This window comes from Cyprinodon tularosa, unplaced genomic scaffold (genome assembly GCF_016077235.1).
Source record: "Cyprinodon tularosa strain WSP-4 unplaced genomic scaffold, ASM1607723v1 ctg333, whole genome shotgun sequence".
Taxonomy (NCBI): domain Eukaryota; kingdom Metazoa; phylum Chordata; class Actinopteri; order Cyprinodontiformes; family Cyprinodontidae; genus Cyprinodon; species Cyprinodon tularosa.
In genome coordinates, this window is record NW_024039045.1 from 509,280 (window position 1) to 527,201 (window position 17,922).

General features: G+C 36.0%; 1 protein-coding gene across 1 annotated transcript in view; it reads right to left on the minus strand.

Annotated features, from left to right (window-relative positions):
- The window catches only part of sema3bl (sema domain, immunoglobulin domain (Ig), short basic domain, secreted, (semaphorin) 3bl), an 83,666-nt gene that overhangs the window by 42,638 nt on the left and 23,106 nt on the right, over nt 1-17,922 (minus strand). The window contains exons 2-3 of the mRNA XM_038294041.1: nt 13,444-13,604; nt 876-935 (exon numbers count right to left, since the gene is read on the minus strand). Coding sequence (XP_038149969.1) covers nt 876-935; nt 13,444-13,604 — 221 coding nt within the window. The remainder of the gene's footprint in view (nt 1-875; nt 936-13,443; nt 13,605-17,922) is intronic.

The following is a 17,922-nucleotide window of genomic DNA, read 5'->3' on the forward strand; positions in this document are numbered from 1 at the left end:
CTTTGAACAACTTCACTTTGTTAAATCAAAAAAGTGGAGATAACTTTCAAAAAAACAACACAGACATCTTTGTTCTCAAAATTTCATTTTTGATGTCTAATCTGGATGTATCATTAACCCCCTTTTACTCATTGACACTGGCCAGAGTTAATACATTAAAACAGTGAACCATGACTGGGTACAAATATTGAAACATAAATGAAATGTAGGAAAATAACTGGTTATTGTCTTCTTAATGCACTGAGAACTACTTACAGTATCAGTACCACCAATTAATAATTTAAATTTCTTTTTGGAAACAAAATAAAAAGCAAATGTTTAAACCTTTAACAATTGACAATGCATTCTCGAGTTACTTGAAGAAACCGGAAAACTGCATACAATGGAAAACCAAAGATCAGCTGATAAGCTTTCAGAATGCTTTCTCGATTTTACAAGCTTTTTTAAAGTATAGCTGCTCCTTTAGAGGGGAGTTTAGAGGTTGGATCACTTAGGCTAGAAAAATCAGAGAATCTGTTGTATTGCTTTTGACAGTTATGCAAAGAAAGAGTCCAATTATTTGGAAGAAAGATAGATTATAAAGGGAGACACAAGGACTCAGTAGGAAACAAGAAACACTATTTAAAAATTGTGCAAAAGGATTTACAATTAACAGATATGAATATTGAACTAGATAAAAGAATATCTACATTTTATTGCATTCCAAAATGAAAATGATAGTTTCTGTTGGTCTTTCACATAAAATCCCCATAAAAAGCATTTAAGCATTGTAACATGATCAAATATATAAGCTTTAAGTTCTATGTATAATTTTATAAGCTGTAATATTTAGAAAAACTTGTTAAAAAATATGTATAGATCGCTTATACGCTCACCTGTTCCTTCCCTGTTTGAATACAGTCTTCTCTGTTTCCTGGTAATGGAGGCCAGTAGATCTGTAAAAGAAGACAAACAAAGACAGAAGAGAGAATATAAGAAAAAAACGGCCTTTAAGGGACTAATGCAGCTTAACAAGACAAACACTTATTCAGCTTTAGTGTCATTAGATATCAGCCATCATCCATAAAGTTTACATCAGATACATTAGTAGCAATTTAAAGCATGTTATAAATAACAGATATTTGATCAACAAAAAGCAAATCCTACAATGGAAAAGCTAAAATTCTAAACATGGTATTTCTATCTTTAGCCATGGTTAACCCTATAATATTTTTGGAAAATGCCTTAAAAAAGAGTTTTTGGGTTTGAAACTCTGTTATTTCAGAGGAAGCAATTAAGGTTTTTATAGGCTTATTATATTCTGTTCCTTTTTTACACCTATCTTAGGGTTCTTAAGAACATTAAGATTGTTGATCTTAAGTCCAGTTACAGTTTTTCTGTTGAAGTATATCAATGTGCCTGAGTCTGAGAAAAAGTCCACTTTTTCTTTGCAAAGATATCACTGACAGAAATGAATTAAACTTTTTAGACGAGTTCCCACTGCAAAGGTCCAAGATTGTCTGTCAAAGGGCAAGAATGAGTAAATCTGTTGGATCAGTAAGCGTGCAATGAAAACTGTACCCCAGACCATGAGACTAGTTTTTCCACTGCTTTCTGTACGCTATATGAATTCCTGCTGTTTCTGAAAAAGGAAGTCCAAGCCTGCCTCTGTTGAACTTCAGTGATGTTGGTTAAACTGTTGCTTTGTGCTGCCTTCTAAAGACAATAAGCATTTTTCTGGTCCAGTAGGAAACTGTCTTTGTTTTGGCTAGCTGAGATGAAAGCAACTAAAAAACAAATGATCCAGACTTGCATCAGTTTGACTCACTGAGTTCAGAATGTGCATGGAGAACATGTGCATGTGTTTAGGGCCCATGCTGCAGCTATATAGACAGAGTGAGGATGAATCAGAAGCAGTAAAGTGCCTTGTTGGCTTTAAAGCTGAACCACATTCCCTCCTTGTACCAATCAGATGGACTTCATGTCAGCAGTAAAAACCTGTGAGGCACACTATATATCATCTAACATAAACTTCGAAATCATAAAAATCTTCCTTGTTGGCTTTTGCAGATAAGATAGCTTGAAAAAAAGCCACAAAAAATTATATAAACCTGCGTCTGATTTCGTACTTTGTCTCATAAACATTAATTATTTGACAATTGAAAAGAAGTAACAGTATTAACCTAATCAATTTAACAACAGAATTTTTAAGTCTTGACAAATTTTCTTTTTTTGTCTCCATTTCATTGATTGTAGATGAAATAGACTACCCATTAAGCCCAGGCCAACTGGTGGCTCCTTAATCAACTACAAGGATAATATCCAGTGCAAAAAGTTGCTCATCAATTTTGCCAGAAAAGATACAAGAGCTGGTATGTCATCACTTATCAAATAATAAAGAAAGCTTTCAAAGTTAGGGGGCGGTTATCTAACACCTGATTGGTCACCCTGCACATTAAGACGAAGCAAATCGATTACAGAGACTGTGATCCACAGGTTGTGAACATACTCTGATACAGTAGGTGGCGACTCGATTCGCGTTAACCCCGCCCCCTAACTTTGATGGGTGAGTTTGACAGATTCTTTTAATGGTTTCGATGCACTGCGACACAGGACCATGAAATAATTAAATGCACACTGAAATAATTATATATATATTTTTTTATAAAATGAATACGTATTTTATTAAATTTATGACACATTTATATATTTAATTCCTTATTTATGTAATGAATTACACATTTAATTAATTGTTTATCGCTGTATTTATTTATTTAATTGTGGCACTTTATATTAGTGACGTGGTTTTAATTAATGAATGACACATTTATTTATTTAATTCCACATTTAATTAATTATTGACTCATTTAATTATTTATTTAATGCTGTATTTACTTATTTAATTTTGGCACTTTTTATCCTCCATGGGGGGGGGGGTGTCTTAAGTGGGCATGATTGCCCACTTCATTTACCTGTGTAGCTCTGCACTGTTTCTTATCACTGCTCATCTGATCCACCTGCTCCTCCTTCTATTTAAACTCCCTGGTCCCAGCCATCAGTGCCAGATTATTATTGAGCCCTGGGTGTTGAGAGTTCTGCAGCATTTCTATAGCGTTCCGATAGCCTGATCATGATCCATTTCTGTATTTTGACCTTTGAGCCAACCTGCCCCTGTCAGATCTGTTTGCCTGGCCTGTCTTAGGACTCCTGTTGGATTCTTCTGTGGACTGAACCTGGATCTGCCTCTTGACTTCGCCCTGTGGATGATCCTGCCTTCCTTCGTCTGCTCGGGGCCCTGATCTCCTGTCAGTTCTGCAGCCTTCTAGACTTCCACATCTGGAAATCTTTGCCAACATCCACTGTGTCTAATCAGCCGACCGGCTGGAATCATCCTTGTTCTTTAGGCACGGACTGTCAAACCAGGTTAGTGACTCACGCATTCATAATCATCCTCCATCAGATTATCGTAGTCTTTAACCTATGTTCAGATCCGTTCAGTCACTATTTTGAGTAAACGCTTTTTAAGTAATTTAAGTCTTGTCTAAATTCTGCATCCTACTTTCTGAGACATTATAGTTAAAGTTTAATCAAAAAAATATAAAAAAAAAATAAATAAATCATAAAAGGAAAACCCAACAGGCCTCCGGGTGTTGGTTCAGGTAAAAGCTTCACATGTCCAGTAATTCATTATTTCCTAAAGCCTGTTTGAACTGTCTCCTGGGGTTTAAAATGCAGTCTAAAGCAGTATAGATAGAAATAGTTACTTTTGGAAAGTTGAAAGAGATGGAAAAAAAAAAAAGATCAAAGCAAAGAACGGTATTATGAGTTCCAAACCAAATTTAATATAAACAGAGTCTTATCTAAATCTCACCAGCCTATAACCATACCAACCTTAAAACAAGGCCAGTTTTAAAATTATCAGTAAGATCCGGAAATTAGGTTCTACTGGCTGTACAGGTCTCATCCAGAAGGCTTCTGTTACTGTAATCCAAAATATTGCTGCATGAGCCCTGACCAACACAGAATTTCAAAATCTTGTTGATCGTCTGCAAAACGGTTTTGGTTTTGATCCATTTCAGCATAACTTGGCCGGTCTGAACCACAAAGATCCCCCATTGCAGACTTCTTATTCAGTATTCCTAAGAAGAAAAAAACTAAAAAAGAGGGGTAGCATTTATCTCTATATATATTACATATATTTAATATATATGTAATATATTATATACATATATTTCTATATTCTATATTTATTATTTATCTCTCTCCCTCTCTTTCTCTCTCTATACATGTATGTATATATATATATATATATATATATATATATATATATATATATATATATATATATATATATATATATATATATATATATATATATATATACAGGTGCTGGTCATAAAATTAGAATATCATGAAAAAGTAGATTGATTTCAGTAATTCCATTTAAAAAGTGAAACTTGTATATTATATTCATACATTACATACAAACTCATATATTTCAGATGTTTATTTTGTTTAATTTTGATGATTACAAATGACAACAAATGAAAATCTCAAATTCATCATATCAGAAAATTAGAATATTACTGAAGACCAATAAAAACAAAGGATTTATAGAAATGTTGGCCAACTGAAAAGTATGAACATGAAAAGTATGAGCATGTACAGCACTCAGTATTTAGTTGGGCCTCCTTTGGCCTGTATTACTGCAGCAATGCGGCGTGGCATGGAGTCGATCAGTCTGTGGCACTGCTCAGGTGTTATGATAGCCCAGGTTGCTCTAATAGTGGCTTTTAGCTCTTCTGAATTGTTGGGTCTGGTGTATTGCATCTTCTTCTTCACAATACCCCATAGATTTTCTATGGGGTTAAGGTCAGGAGAGTTTGCTGGCCAATTAAGAACAGGGATACCATGGTCCTTCAACCAGGTACTGGTAGCTTTGGCACTGTGTGCAGGTGCCAAGTCCTGTTGGAAAATGAAATCTGCATCTCCAAAAAGTTGGTCAGCTGCAGGAAGCATGAAGTGCTCTAAAACTTCCTGGTATGTGGCTGCGTTGACCCTGGACCTCAGAAAACACAATGGACCAACACCAGCAGATGACATGGCACCCCAAACCATCACTGACTGTGGAAACTTTACACTGGACTTCAAGCAACGTGGATGAAGTGCCTCTCTTCTTTTCCTCCAGACTCTGGGACCTTGATTTCCAAAGGAAATGCAAAATTTACTTTCATCAGAGAACATGACTTTGGACCACTCACCAGCAGTCCAGTCCTGTTTCTCTTTAGCCCAGGCAAGACGCTTCTGACGCTGTCTGTGGTTCAAGAGTGGCTTGACACAAGGAATGCGACAGCAGAAACCCATGTCTTTCATACGTCTGTGTGTGGTGGTTCTTGAAGCACTCACTCCAGCTGCAGTCCACTCTTTGTGAATCTCCCCCACATTTTTGAATGGGTTTTGTTTCACAATCCTCTCCAGGGTGCGGTTATCTCTCTTGCTTGTACACTTTTTTCGACCACATCTTTTCCTTCCCTTCGCCTCTCTATTAATGTGCTTGGACACTGAGCTCTGTGAACAGCCAGCCTCTTTAGCGATGACCTTTTGTGTCTTGCCCTCCTTGTGCAAGGTGTCGATGGTCGTCTTTTGGACAACTGTCAAGTCAGCAGTCTTCCCCATGATTGTGTAGCCTATAGAACTAGACTGAAAGACCATTTAAAGGCTTGTGTAGGTGGTTTGAGTTAATTAGCTGATTAGAGTGTGGCACCAGGGGCCATCAATTTTGAACCTTTTCACAATATTCTAATTTTCTGATATGATGAATTTGAGATTTTCATTTGTTGTCATTTGTAATCATCAAAATTAAACAAAATAAACATCTGAAATATATGAGTTTGTATGTAATGTATGAATATAATATACAAGTTTCACTTTTTAAATGGAATTACTGAAATCAATCTACTTTTTCATGATATTCTAATTTTATGACCAGCACCTGTATATATATATATATATATATATATATATATATATATATATATATATATATATATATATATATATATATATATATATATATATATATATATATATATATATATATATATATATATATATATATATATATATATAAACAATACTTTATGATCTAAGAAAATGGGGGAAAAAAACATTTTTCAGCAAATACATTCTGCTACTCAATGTCTGTATTGAAAATTGAATTTTTTTTAATTCGTAATCATATTAGAGAAAATTAAATATGATTGTGGTTGGTCTTTTTTTTTAAGACAGCCTCATCTTTTTACTTAATGATGCCATGACTTCTTAGACATCTGATCTGCTGATTTTCTTCCAGTCATGAAGAGCCTTCAGAAACAATAATGTGAAATGTGAACTAAGCTGAAATTAAGTCAAAAATGAGGTGTCATCTAAATGGGTCAAATCTCTAAAGATTTGTATTGAGTATGATGCTGAATAATTCATATAATTGTCTGTCTTGATGGCTCACTATAAACTCTAAGTTGGCACATTTTACTTAGACTAATATACTGTTAAAATCCACCCTACGCCTATTAAGGTCCCAGGGACCTAACTATGTGTGTTGCAATTTCCCATCCATTGTCTACATTTCTCAGTTTGCACGAAATAGGAAGTACAGCCAAACTTCCACCTGCTGTTGATGTCATTCATCAAACTGTCCCTGTGGCTCCAAAACACACTGTTTGATTTCTAATCTTTCTTTAAACTTTCAAAGATAATCCTTTTAATCTACTGACGTCTTTCCTGGATGGGAGACAAACAAGTAACGAAAACAAACTGTCCTTTCACTTTAATCTGTAGCTGTAAATAAATTATTGTAAAAAACATTAGTAGATTCAGAAACTTGTAATACTCAATACTTTATTATTCTTAGTTCACAGCCATGAGAATCGCCTGAGGTTTGATGAACTCCATATTAAATTTAAGCATAAACTTTATCACATAAAAGGCATAAATAATGTTATTTTTTTTCCCCTTTTATCTTGCAAAAGTTGGAACAAAAGTACACAACATTTGGCTTTGTGTATTAAGGCTATAATGAACAAATGTGCAACAGCGGGAAGATTCAGTTCGGTTAAAAAATTGCACTGTATGACCAACACCATCAAAACTCATTTAAAGAACAAGATATGTGCCCTCCAAGGAGATATTTTCACTTTCATCACACCCTCCGTTTTTATAAACACATCAGTTCTAACACTGTATTCCTTTCATGCTAAAAGGATTCCTGTTGGGTTCAGCAACGATAAGTGAGCCAGAACACATGCCATCACCAGAGTCACCAAGGTAGATGAGCTCCCCCTGTTCAGTACATGTAACCAAACACTTGGCAAAATAAACATGTGGTCTGAATGTGAAGAAACATATAAGACATCTGTGACAGCTAATCCTAATTAAAAGCCAGGAAAGCAACAATGAACACTTTAGTTTTACTACAATATCCAAAGATATTATATATCAAATACCCTTGTGTATATGTTTTACTGTGAAGAAAGTGAACTCTGTAACATAAACATTTCCATTAAGGTTTATGACTTATTCTACTTTTCTAGTAAATGATACCAAGATCATTTCTAGACTTTAAGTAGTGAATCATGCATAAGCTTTTTCTGCTTTTTGTACATTTGTCAGTACTGATATTAGGAGTTTAATTTGTTTTTTTTTTATCTCTTGTGTTTTTTCTATGTGTTTGGAGCTTCAGAAACCACAAAAGGTTTCCATTGAGAGATGGTGCTACAGGTCTTGCTTCAGATGTTGGAGCCAGCAGGTGTGTTACTGAATACCTGCAAATCATCAGCAGTATAAGAGGTGCTGGATACTTTACTATTTTTGCCATTCTGGGGTTACCTCAATAAAGCTCATTCTGGATCCTCCATCTGTACTAAACTTGATTTTCTTGTTTAATTTCCAAACCTACAGTACCTGCTCCTCTTCCCCATCCACAACCTCCTCTGAACCTGACCTGTCCACCTTGCAACATACCATATCTTTATCACTCCGCTGTCTAATGGAAATTGCTCCATGTCTCCATGTACAGGTGCTGGTCATAAAATTAGAATATCATGAAAAAGTAGATTGATTTCAGTAATTCCATTTAAAAAGTGAAACTTGTATATTATATTCATACATTACATACAAACTCATATATTTCAGATGTTTATTTTGTTTAATTTTGATGATTACAAATGACAACAAATGAAAATCTCAAATTCATCATATCAGAAAATTAGAATATTGTGAAAAGGTTCAAAATTGATGGCCCCTGGTGCCACACTCTAATCAGCTAATTAACTCAAACCACCTGCAAAAGCCTTTAAATGGTCTTTCAGTCTAGTTCTATAGGCTACACAATCATGGGGAAGACTGCTGACTTGACAGTTGTCCAAAAGACGACCATCGACACCTTGCACAAGGAGGGCAAGACACAAAAGGTCATCGCTAAAGAGGCTGGCTGTTCACAGAGCTCAGTGTCCAAGCACATTAATAGAGAGGCGAAGGGAAGGAAAAGATGTGGTCGAAAAAAGTGTACAAGCTAGAGAGATAACCGCACCCTGGAGAGGATTGTGAAACAAAACCCATTCAAAAATGTGGGGGAGATTCACAAAGACTGGACTGCAGCTGGAGTGAGTGCTTCAAGAACCACCACACACAGACGTATGAAAGACATGGGTTTCTGCTGTCGCATTCCTTGTGTCAAGCCACTCTTGAACCACAGATAGCGTCAGAAGCGTCTAAAGAGAAACAGGACTGGACTGCTGGTGAGTGGTCCAAAGTCATGTTCTCTGATGAAAGTAAATTTTGCATTTCCTTTGGAAATCAAGGTCCCAGAGTCTGGAGGAAAAGAAGAGAGGCACTTCATCCACGTTGCTTGAAGTCCAGTGTAAAGTTTCCACAGTCAGTGATGGTTTGGGGTGCCATGTCATCTGCTGGTGTTGGTCCATTGTGTTTTCTGAGGTCCAGGGTCAACGCAGCCACATACCAGGAAGTTTTAGAGCACTTCATGCTTCCTGCAGCTGACCAACTTTTTGGAGATGCAGATTTCATTTTCCAACAGGACTTGGCACCTGCACACAGTGCCAAAGCTACCAGTACCTGGTTGAAGGACCATGGTATCCCTGTTCTTAATTGGCCAGCAAACTCTCCTGACCTTAACCCCATAGAAAATCTATGGGGTATTGTGAAGAAGAAGATGCAATACACCAGACCCAACAATTCAGAAGAGCTAAAAGCCACTATTAGAGCAACCTGGGCTATCATAACACCTGAGCAGTGCCACAGACTGATCGACTCCATGCCACGCCGCATTGCTGCAGTAATACAGGCCAAAGGAGGCCCAACTAAATACTGAGTGCTGTACATGCTCATACTTTTCATGTTCATACTTTTCAGTTGGCCAACATTTCTATAAATCCTTTGTTTTTATTGGTCTTCAGTAATATTCTAATTTTCTGATATGATGAATTTGAGATTTTCATTTGTTGTCATTTGTAATCATCAAAATTAAACAAAATAAACATCTGAAATATATGAGTTTGTATGTAATGTATGAATATAATATACAAGTTTCACTTTTTAAATGGAATTACTGAAATCAATCTACTTTTTCATGATATTCTAATTTTATGACCAGCACCTGTATACTGTCCTCCTGCTGTGAAATCATCTAGTTCTGGATCAACAGACAGAACAACTGCTCCACAGTTCACTGCTTAACATGCTTTATCAGCTTTATCAGTAAAATCCAGTCTCCTGGTTTCAAACTTTCGGTTTCCAACATCCTGGTTTCCAATATCGTAGTTTCTAACATCCTGGACCAGCAACTACACTGATAAAAATGACTTTTTGGTGTTGTAAACTCTATTAGAGTATTTGTAATAATTTCTAATTAGAATTTTTAAGCTTCTGTAAGAACTAGAGTTTCTGAAGTAAAATTAAGCCTTTTTTTATGTAATACATGGATTTAGGAAGAAGAGTAAATTTACTTAAATCATTTGAGTGCAAATACTTACAATATATTTTTCAAGTAAATCTTATGAGCTGCTTTTTTTTAGTGTACCTATATTTACACAGTGTTGGGCAAGCTACTTGTAGTGAGTTAAGCTATCAGTTACTCAACAATAAATTAAGCTTCACTACACCAAAGCTACCACCTAAAGAATTATAGCAAGCTAAGTTACACTAATGTGTTAAAAGTAGCTTAACTACATCAGAAGCTACTTAACGTTGTACCAAGCTAATGTCAATTCAAAATGAGTCTGATACACTGGCTAAAATATTTATTAAAGATCAGCCAATGACATAACACAGTGTAAACATTGCTTTATGATCAGCATATTAAAATAAAAATTAAGTAATTACTAGTAGACAAACTAGTAAACAATCTGCTGTTATTGGAACCGGTATTGGAACCGGTGTTATTGAAAGGTACTGTGTAGTGTTCTACACATCGAGACATGGCTATGAGTTTGCATTCAATGGACATCTCTAGGGAAAACAAAACCCTACAAAAGGCATTTTATTTCTTTAGGGTCTCCCTTAGAGAAAACTTCTTCAGACCTCAATTAAACAGTCGATTCAAGTAACAAATGAAACTGTTTACTAAAAAGGTGAAAAAATAAAGAAGCTAATTAAGAGATATATATACATTTATGTCTCACTGTATAATTTAATTTCTACCTACATATTTATTCATTGTATTTTTGGGGGCAATTAATTAAATGCTTATTTATTTATTTATTGAGCATTTATTTATTTATGTATTTATTTTATATATGGGAGAGCTGTTCCTCCATACGTAAAAAATCTTATCTGTGCAAAGCCTAAAAACAGATTTATGTAAACATCCTGTCAGGTAAACTAGGCCATGAAAATACAATATGGAAGTTTAACTACTGCTCTCTAATTAGAGTATCTTAGTGACACATATGGGAGAATTATCCTGCCATAATGCAAGAGCACATCATTTCAATTTGAGAAAAGAATTTCATCTTCTTGCACTCAAAACTTATAATGCTCACACTCAAAACATGCGCTCTCTCTCAAATATTTCTCTTCTCTCTCAAATCTTTGTTTCTTCTCTCAGATTTAATGCTTCTTGCACAGATATTTTCTCCTCTCACTTGCCTCCTTCTCTTTGCGCACAAACCGCGCTCTGTTTGAGTCTCAGATACGCTCGCAAACCCGTAGGCTCTGCTTGAGGATTTTTTTTGCTCTCACTCAGATTGCAGTTGGATCGTCGCCTAGCAACCTTTCCAGCCAATAGAACGACAGCCTCGGAAAGGGTGCGCTTGTTTAACCGTACTGAGTGTGCCTGTGCTACTACGCCACTTATAAGAGCGTCAGCTGAAACTGCTATTTACAGTAGTTTTGTGGCTGATTGTTGTTTCAAAATAGAAAACCTGGTTTCATTACTTAGTTTTGCCCTGGATTTTGTAACGTTTGTGGACGCTGCGTCGCTACTTGATCAAAACAATAACGTCGCTACAGGAAAGTTACTTGATAAATAAAGCAGCGTCGCTACGGTCAAGCTACTGGAAAATGTAGTTAAACTAATAGCTTCGCTACATGTAGCGGCGCTACTGCCCATCACTGTATTTACACCCTCAGTAAATACATATATATATATTCTATATCATGCTTTTTAAGACATTTTAAAGTCAACCACAGTGTAGACATCTATTTGATGAAATACTGCATTTGGCACTATGGAGTATGTATTTGTTATGAAGGGTTGTTTATTATTGGGTGTTTTCTGGTGCTTTTTTCTAACCCTGACAAAAGAAACAGTGTCTTAGCTGTAATGCCAGCTCTCCCCTTATGAGTATCACCCATCTCATCATGTTGCCTAAGACCCACTACTATATCAGTGTTGCGCCACTTCACGTGATTAAGCTCCTCTTTAAGAAAGCTGAAAAAAGTCAGACTCAGCTGGAACATGAATTTATGCAACTTAGTATTAGCTTAAAAAGAGCAGTAGCTGTCACTGTGCAGATTAGGTGGTAAAAAATCCACTTCATCACAACTATGAGTAGATATTATCTGTAATGTGAGGTGCTTTGCCTTGCAGATTGGAAAAACTGTTGTTGCTTACTGGGCAGGTGAGGCGTGATAAATATATGTGCTTCCTGGAGGGGATAGATTACTGTTGTACACTGAGCTGTGATTGCTGTTTTATGTAAGACAGTTCTCTCACTTTCCCAAGACAGGCAGAGCAGAATTCAGGATGATTACCTGGACATGCAGAAATCAATCAGAAATATCCTTTCTGGCAGGATTTTGGTGAAATGATATCATTGTTGCAGAGTTAGAAGCTCCAGAAGTCGATTTTGAAATACAACTTGAAAAAATTCTCTTGTCTCCCGAGAGTGTTCATACATAAGGGTCAGAAAGCTAGAAATTTAACATGTAACTTGCTTTGTAGAAAGACCAGGTCTGAGCTTCTAAGCTACTCTTGCAGAGAATCACAAGCAGCCTGCCAGGTTCCATTCATTTTAATGTGTTTGGATTGCTACAGACGTCATACAACTCACTTTTTTGAACTGATACATAAACAGATCCAATGTGTTCTAGCCTTGGCTCTAAAACAAACATAAGTATTTGCCGTTATCTGAGAATTCCCTCTAACAGGAGTCTGAGAGATGAATTAGAGGGCAGACAACCTTTAGGACTAACCTAATGACGTCTTCTTTAGATACAAATAATGTAATATGTAATAAGTGTTTCAAATACAACATTTTCTCGCTCTTTTCTGTCTTTAACAAAAGATCTGCTTTAAAGTTTATATTTCATGTGTTTTAATTTTTAAAATTTTTAACTGAAATGATTTATGAGAAGGTCCATCTTTACAGATTTTCTGTATTTAGAAAGATACAAATGTTTTGGCTAAAAAAAAGAGACAGCGAATTTGACATTAAATTGACTAGAAAGCAACTCTTCACAGACCAAAAACAACTAAAGTACAGGTAGTATAGGTTGATACTAAAGGAGGGATTGGTGGACATTTATAAATGTATTTAATAAATCTGCTATTCTGTCATCCTTTTCTGTTTGCTGAAATATGATCTTTAAATGACTTGTGCTTAATATTTTCCACATTTCACCCATGATGCAAGAGCACTGATATAAAATGATACGTCTACTCACGTTTGACCCCGACTCCCTATTTATGCATGATTTATAGCAGAGTACACTTAAACAGATGTTCTGTATAGATGAAGAATACTGGAAAAAAATCTAAACCCACAGTGCCTCATTACTAATATATCATCATTCTTCAGATTGGGACCGGTTGCAGAATGACTGGAAGTTGTATAAATATGCGACTTAATGTGTAGTGAAAGTATACAATACAATGTACAGCACTAATTGCAGCAGAAAACTTGCTTTGGATAAAAATACTTTCAACACTAACTGTTTATCAAAACGTACCTCTTTGGATTCAGTGCTGATGGGACTCAGTAGGAGAGAGTAAAGGACATCTTTACCCCCCAGGAAGAGCCGATCTCGGTACTCATCAAGAAAGACAGCGCTGAGAGACAATTGGCCATCATGGCCACTGAAGAGGGAGGACCTGTTGGTGGACAGCAGGTCTGCAGAAAGAATAAAGCACAAACGGTTAACGGCAATTAAAGCAGCATGCTTTGTTTTGCTATTGTTGACATTGACAAACAGACACATTTAATCACAAACGTTTTTCTCTTGAAATAAATTCTCCTTTTATGTTCTCCTCACAGTATTTGGACACAAGCAGACTCTCAGCATTTGCAGGGAAACATGGATGCAATTATCTAAATAATTAGTTCAGCATATAATGCATTTAGTTTGAGGTTAAGAAGTTAAATATCAAGCTCTAAAATAATTTCCATATGCTCAATTCATATTAGCTCCTATCTTATGGGTTTCCTTGGGTTTTATTAAATGTCTGCCAATTTTTTTAATCTGCCTAAATATCTACAATGGGGATTTGTTTTGACACTAAACATACAGCTACTATGGTTATTTACTCAAACCCAGCAGGTCAATTGTGATATTATAGGGATTGCTTCTGTTGAACTATACAAATGAAACACTTAGTGTCACTAAACCAGGATCCCTTTACCACAAATCTATTTGTTTTACATTAATGCCTTCCATCTGTGTAGAATACAAATAACCAAATAATCTTCCAGTTCTTAGGGCATTAACAAACCAGTAATCTATTTGGTCAAACCAGTCTGGAGGAAAGCTAAAACAAACAGGCCTCTGACATTCAATATGGTCTTATCTACACACTAATAAACAATAAGAGGAAAATTTTCCCTCTAAAAAGCATTTAGAGTGGCTCTTTTTTTATTCCTTAATGATCAAGCATTTTAGTCAAACATGCTATTGTTTCTTGTTTTATCCGACTTTCTGTCCAACTAATAAAGTGAGAAAGCGATATACAGACAAGGCTATTTAATTTCTGTTGAAATGAAACAAAAATGACTGACGCTTGATATGTGGTTTCCAATGTTACTTAGTAAATCTAAATAAATTTTGAGTGGTACAGCAACCCTAATGACTAACAGGTTTATAGAGAGCAGATGAGAAAAAAAATCTAACACCAAAACCAAGCACAAACTCTCTCTTTAGTCACACTTATACCCACAGTAAATGTAACAGTAGCTATTAATTCAGCATTTCCAATATTGTTTAATCTAAACTTCACAAAAGGAAACATTACTAGGTCTAATTTAAGGTAAAATATTTTGTTTGCTACCTTGTGTGTTTGCAAATGACATCTCTTTAGTTTCTTCCTAGAAAATGCTAAAGGAATACAGGACACAAAATTAGCATTTGAATTAGAGAATTGCTTCAGCATAGTGAGGCACAAGGATCATCAACTATCAGTGAAATTTACTTGATCGTAACTCATCCTCAGTTTCTTCACAGTTAAGGTCAGAAGGGAAAACTCAAATCTAATGAAGTCTATAGGGAGGTTAAACTAGCCTGTACCACCTTAAGCCACACTGTGAAAGTTTCCTTTTAGTGAAGACATGAGGCAAAAACCTAGAGGGGAAAAATATTCAACATACACATTTTTAATGACAAATAAAGTAGATGTGAAATTGAAAGAAAAAACTGTCATGTGTGCAATTAAAAGTATGAAGACAACATATTTTCTTGAACTAAGAAGCAGTTTAGGAGTCAAAAGGTTGACTTTACAGCTCTGCAGTTGTGGTAAAGTTGACATGACTTTAAGTTCAGATAGACGCAGGGGTCTTCTCTTATCATCTAACAACCACTGCTTGACACAAGCTTATCCTGCTTCTACTCTTTAAGTTGACTCTTTCTTTATCTGTCAACATGAAGATGTGGGCAAAAAAAAAAAAAAAATCTTGTGACAAAATGTCATCTAACTGTCAAAGCCCCGCTGATGTAGATGGGGGTCAGAATCACCTTTCTGTTCATCCCTCATCACCTCGTCGCTTGAGTCACTCTGCACTTGGTGAGCCGTATTGAAAGAGTGAAGCTGGAAGACCCCGTCACACCTTGTCCATCACTGTGGCTTTACAGACAAACACTGGATCTGTTTTTATAAGAGATCTCACTTTCTCACACTCATGAGCTTCCAAACTGGGCCAGAAATGTCCCACTTGGGCAGCAAGATAATATTATTTCATTTATTTGTTTCCCGTCAATTTGCTTGTTTTAGAACCATTCATTTATTGTATTAGCGACCTACTGTGTACCTCTCAACAAAAAGCCTCACATGGGATTGTCTTCAGCCACTGCCAGATATCAGGAGGAAAATGCTGGTATACAGGGCCTTGTAAAAGCAAACCAAGCACAAAGAGGGAGGGAAATTGTGTTTGGCCAAATTTTCTTTGTTGTATTTCTGCATGGCAACGAATCTATTACAGCTATAAAGACTGTTTATTTTCCTTGAAATGAGGTCGCATTTGTGAGAAAAACGTATTTAACTGTAGAGTGGCAGAGCCGAGTATATGTGCCACTCCCAAGAAAACATTACCAGTCTCCCCCAGTGCCAAACGGCTTTCTCTGCCATTAATTCTTGCTTTTTTCATTTATTGCATTGGAAGAAGTTTGAAGACACAAATTTTTTTTGGCATTCAACAGTTTATTAATTTTACCAACAGGGATGGAAAATTGCACTGAATAACTAGGCACAACCAAGACAGCCTGAAGCCTCCTTCTAAGCCCGGTTCCACACTGTTGGGGGATGGCATCTTATTAATTTGTCAAAAAGCATTAGACACAAAGTATTAGGTTGTAATCGTCTGTCTATTCACAGCATAGTCACCTGATCTAAATCTTTAATGTGTTTTAGATCATGACTGCAGACAGGCTGCTGCGTCCTCTAACCTCCCAGCTTCTAGCGGTAATCTCTGATAAACTGTTCTGTTGGGGCAACCATTAACATATCAAGGATTGAAGATCAGTTTTAGGATATAGAGGTATTGCCACTAAAGAATAAAACTTTAAATCACTCAACAAGGGGATTTCTTCTTATAATAACAATCCTTGTTTGCCTAGGCAGGAAGAGACCATCCAACACCATCATGCTCCCTTAGCCAAAAGCTGCTTGGTATTGGGAGACATATTATGCCAAGATTTTCAGCTGTCCGCATACCGAACTCTGATGTTCAAACCACCAATGCCAAGGATCACTGATACAACAAAGAAATTATTGTCCAAAAGCGTTTTTCTTTTTATTTGAACCTTGAACTTTTTAAGAAACTGTAACATTACAGCCACTTTCTTGTATTTCAATAGTTTTATTTAAGACTCCAAAACAGTACAGCCATGTTGTTAAGTGACAGTAAGCAAATACATTTTATATGTGATTCTAATGTAAAGAGATGTGAGAAACTTTAGAAATTATAAATAGTTTTGAAGTTACTGTAACTGTTCAAAAAAGAGACGGTTTAAATCTCTTAGGTGGAAAAAAAATAAAACATGGTTTTACGTAGACAAAGCATACACCTGGAATTTTGTTAAAAATGTATCATAATACATAATAGATCATATAGAAAAATAGCAGATTAGCTTATAAAACCTCCTCATTAACCATAACAAAGAGCTTGCTGAAGTGTTGTGAAAACATTTTTAGTATTTAAAAACATATAAGCAGTTTCTCTGATATATTTCCCTCAAACCATTAAATTAAAGACCACTATTATTCAGAAACATTGGTAAAAAAATATATAGATATATATACTGTATATATATATAGTCTTATGTAATGCTTCAAAACCGTGAGGCGTTATAACTATTTCTACAAAAACACCGTTATTAGTCAACAGTGGGAGGAAGACTTCAGAGGTAGAACATTAAAGCTTCTGGCGACACAATAATGAGGGAAAAGGAAGGAGGGAGGCAACAGGGATTTTCACAGTGGGGAGAAAAATAAGTTAAAGCAAGAACAGGAAAGTTAGAAAGAAAAGGAAGGAAATGTGGTCATTAGATGCAGCAGAGTCAGAAAATAATGAGCTGAAAGAAGATAAAGAAGAATCCAGAAAAGACCGCAGTGTAAAAGATTCATCACAAAACATCGACCACATGTCATCGTGCTTTACCTCAGATGATGAAAATGTGTCTCTGACATTGATTTTATTTTAAACAGCGCTTGTAGTGCTTATATTCTTATATTGTATCACATAAAGAGTAATGTTATAGGCTGCTCAGTGGGGCAGTGGATAGCACTGGGTTCTCTCTGGGTACTCCGACTTCCTCCCACAGTCCAAAAACATGACTGTTAGGTTAATTGGCTTCTCTAAATTCTCCTTTGGTGTGAGAGTGTGTGTGAATGGTTGTTTGTCCTGTTTGTCTCTGTGTTGGCCTGCGATGGACTGGCGACCTGTCCGCATGAAGCTGGACACTAGCATCCCTTACAACCCCGTTTGGGATAAGCGTGACGGAAAT